At 25.3% G+C, this 4376-nt stretch overlaps 1 protein-coding gene across 1 annotated transcript; it reads right to left on the bottom strand.

Moving 5' to 3' along the window:
- Nucleotides 1-302: 302 nt before the first annotated feature.
- On the bottom strand, nucleotides 303-4376 carry LOC101510689 (uncharacterized). The gene is made up of 2 exons (XM_004495421.4): nucleotides 4090-4376; nucleotides 303-1136 (listed from the first exon to the last, which is right to left on the bottom strand). Exons 1-2 carry the CDS (start codon nucleotides 4255-4257, stop codon nucleotides 591-593), a joined length of 714 nt encoding a protein of 237 aa, XP_004495478.1. The 5' UTR covers nucleotides 4258-4376; the 3' UTR covers nucleotides 303-590.

Below are 4376 nucleotides of genomic sequence, written 5' to 3'. Positions count from 1 at the left end.
AACGTTTGTAATTTAATTCATAAGCTTGTTAATAATTTTTAATTAAGCCCTTGAACTAAAAAGTTTTTTTAAAGGTCCCCGAACTTTTAATAATTTACAATTGAGTCTCTAAATTCATAAAGACTCCTAATAATTTTTAATTGGTCCTTAGTTACAAATTGTATAAAGTTCATGTGGAAATTAATTACAAATCATTTAAAAGTTCACAACTGCAATTAAAAATAATTGGAGATCTAATTATAAATACTTTTAATTTTATGGTCTATTTAAAAACTACCAAATAATAATACATGTACCTCTAGTAGTAGTTAAAACCTCTAATCATTTTTAAATGAATATTACAATAATATACTTCGTGAAAACACACAATTAGGTGTATTTTATCACAACTAACTTTTTTATTTTTTTTTTGAAAGAAAAGATACTAAAATTACGTCTTGAGTCTTTAATTTCTTAAATACTTTTTCTATTTCAAAATATAAATAAAAATGAATCAAAGAAAATTAACGTATTTAATCTAAATTTTAGACTAAATATATCAACTTCATTTAATAAATTTTTATTTATATTTTGAGACCGAAGAGTAAATCTTAAACATAGCCTTCGTCCCCTTTGTCATTAATCTTAACTTTTTGTCCATTTCCATTTCCACAAACAAAGTCTAAGTTGTAAAGCACTGGAATCATAGCGACAGAAGACAAGAAAACCAACACAGGTCCAAAGATCCAAAGCAAAAGAGGAAGTGCTGAGTAGAAAAGTCTATTCCCAACAGTGCTCAAAATAGTTCCCTTCTCCAAAAGCTCAGTCAAATATTCAGGTGTGATCACAATAATAGACATGACATTTAGTGGTGTGCAGATGAGGATGCTGACTTGGTTGAAAAACCTAATGGACAGAGTGTGACAGAAAAATGAGAATAAGAATATAGTTAGGAGTGAAACATATTTAAGTGCTACCATAAATTCACTATGAGCTCCATAAACAGCATCATTCAGAGGCTTCTTAATACTGTATGTACTGCTAATCACTGCTGCTAAGCCAGCTGAGAGAAGAATTGATGTTGTCGCCATAAGTGTTGATCCCATTATTAGATTACGTAGAGTTTGAACTGCTAAGATGTTCTTCTTTTCAATGTCCTATTATCAACAAATTACCAAAATTAAATGTTGATTATGTCAATTTAACTTTGAATGGATTATATAAAAATTTATTAAATTAGGTTCAATACGGTTATTAAATTTGTTTGGCGGTTAAAATTGACAGAATACAAATCTCGCTTTGACGTCTTGTTTCAGGTTCAAACACGAGAAATCACACAAAGTTGTGTTAATTAATTTTGATTAGAAGCACACGCTGATATATATGCTTTAATGAACAAAAATGGATTAATGGAAAAGCGTTCTCCACTAAGTAGGTAGCGTAAAGACAAACCAATGTTGAATGTGGCCATAAACACATCTTCTTTTTCTAAGATTGCAATTTAAAAACGCAAGGACCACCAAAACAAAGTGCAGACGTCAACCAACTTTTTTCTATGGATTTACTAAGCCACTTTTTATTAGTATAATAAGCTATTAAAAAAAAGTGATGGGCCATGTTTTGCAAAAGAATTTCATAACCTACACCAGCCAATTGGTACGCAGATTCTCTCCAATATTCATTTTTTGTATGTATGTAATTTCAAGATTCCAAACTTATAAACATCGATCATACCAAAAGCAGGGGCCCTGAAATCCATTTAGCTAAAGTAATAATATCTTCTATGTTGGATTATTTATATATTGTTAATTTCACCATACATTTTCAATTTGCTTTGATTCTCAAATTATTTTAAGCATGTGCAAAATATTCATAATTAAAAGTGTCCCCCTCCCCCGGAATAAATTGGTGCCTTCTTCCTGAATGAAACTTTTTTTTTTTTTTTTTTTTTAATATGGTGAATGGACCTATATATAACTCACGGTAAAATATTCTTCAATTAATTAAGTGTATGATTTTTGAAACACTTCTAGTAAAATAATTTTTTTATATACTTGATGTCATTAGAAAGAGACAAATATAAATTATTTTATAAATATTCAATGAATCATAAAGTCTTCTCTATCTTCGACATAATTCTTCTATCCTAAATCTTTTTTATAAAAATAAATAAATTATTTTCTTTCTCATAAAAATAAATAAACAAATTATTTTCTTATCAAATTTTTTAAATCAAATGCTTATCTAATTTATATGTCTCATTTAAAATATTTCTATATATCTCATTATTTGTTAATTTATAATACCAATACATTATTTTTATTATTATTTTCAATGTTACTCTTGTTTTTTTTTTTTTTACAAGATCAATGTTACTCTTATTTACCAAAGAAGTTTGCAAGTACGTGGTGGACAAATAATAAATGAAATACAATAATATTTTAGTCTTTATAATATATTCATATTTTGCATTAAAAAGTAGTATAATATTATGTTATTAAAAAGTGCATGTGCATATTCAAAATGAAACACATAATGAGACAAGAAATATAATTATAAGTAATTAAATAGTTCAAGGTAGTCCTTGAAACTTTAATAATATATTAAAATCAATATTAGCATTACAATATTTCAAATTTCAAACACTAATAAAGATCAAACATAAGACATATATATATATATATAGGAAATATCAAATTCCTGCATAAATAATTGTAGGTAAGACTACTAATAACTCAATACAAACATTGAAATTTATGATTTAATCATTAAAGTAAGAATTCTTATTAAGTAATTCAACTCATCCACAAATTTTAGTAAGATAACTTCAACAACAACAAAATTAAGGGATATCTGATATGAACCAAGTTTAAAAGTAAAACTCGCTATTTTTAGTAAGTTTTAAAAAAATATTATATTTATTTTTCATTTTTTATTATAAAACTCTTTTTTCATTAAAAGTAGTAAGATGTTTTAAACAAATGATTAAATATTTACTATAAGATTTTTTATTTTATTTGAGGAAGACTACAAAACTACATAGATAAAAAAGTCTAATTTATATAAAATTGTGCATTTTATTGTTAGTAATATATGACTATATGTTCAATATTGCATTAATAAAATTCAATTTTTGCCATTAAGTTCTAGCTATCAAATACTAATATTGTTAGGTTAGACGTAATTGTATGAATTAATTATAATAATATTTATCATCTCTTTTAAGATTAAAAAAAAATTAATATTTAAACTAAATTATTAAATATGAGTTATTAAATAGAATAACTCTATTCAAAATCAAAGTTACTATTGGAGTAAATCAATTATTTATCAACTAATTTACTTAAATTGTCTAACTCGAAAATATCACATATATAAGTATATCATATTTTGTAATATATATTTATCGTAATTAATTTCTTTATAGATGATTATTTTTAGAGAAGTTTTTTTTTTAAAGAATTGTATTAGAGAAGTAGAATATAAACTTCGGGCTCAATCACTTCTAACAAAAATATTCCAAAACGGCAATCACTTCTAAACCAAAATATTCCAAAGGACATTCTTTGTTTAATTTAAGTTTTTTCTAGGTTAATAAATAATTTTGTTATTATTTCATTATGTTTTATATATATAAAAAATGAATATATTTAATTCAAATTTTAAATCAAATACATCAACTTTTAATAATTTTCTTTTTATATTTAATACAAGAAAGAATATTTCGTTAAAAGGAAATATTAAACCCACAACATTCTTATCCCACAACTCTTAACTCTTTAGTCAATACTACTTAATTAACTTTATCTTATGTTACTCTCATCTTTCTCACAAATAGTTTAGAACTGAACTCTGCGGCTTTGATCAAGAAGCAAACATATACGACATAAAATCGTGGCTAATTAATAAACTTATAACATGCTAGAAGATAGTAACAAAATACAAAATAAAAAAACTCAAAAGAGAAGTAATCAAATTAAACACTCGAAGTATATAGTGAAAGAGATATCATATATCTATATCCTATAATAATTATAGTAGTAGTAATAAAATATTTATATATTTATAACGTTTTGATGATATAAAAGAGTGTATATTAAATTAATATACCTTAAGCATGGCTGGGATCCATGAGCGTCTTCCATGAGCATTGATTCCAATAATGGTGGAAGAAGGCTGTGTACGAACCTTATGCCATAACCAAACATGATAACCAATTATTATCATAAATCCTAATGGTACCAGCAACACATCCAAATAATATTTTCTCCATTCCATCTGAATGTTCTGCTTTGTGGATTCTTTCTCACAATTCAATACACGTTTTGCCCAATTTTGGACTAAGATGTTGCGTTTATAAAGGGAAAACTAAACCACGTCATGAGTGGAGATAAACT

Source organism: Cicer arietinum, chromosome 4 (assembly GCF_000331145.2).
Source record: "Cicer arietinum cultivar CDC Frontier isolate Library 1 chromosome 4, Cicar.CDCFrontier_v2.0, whole genome shotgun sequence".
In the NCBI taxonomy this organism is placed as follows: domain Eukaryota; kingdom Viridiplantae; phylum Streptophyta; class Magnoliopsida; order Fabales; family Fabaceae; genus Cicer; species Cicer arietinum.
This window is presented reverse-complemented; position numbering and strand designations above follow the sequence as displayed.

What these genes read in the sequence shown, in the direction of transcription:
- LOC101510689 (XM_004495421.4), bottom strand. Translation starts at nt 4,257, where the DNA reads ATGGAATGGAGAAAATATTATTTGGATGTGTTGCTGGTACCATTAGGA. An exon ending in GGATCCCAGCCATGCTTAAG is followed by an intron (nt 1,137 to 4,089) that starts GTATATTAATTT and finishes TGTTGATAATAG; the next exon opens with GACATTGAAAAGAAGAACAT.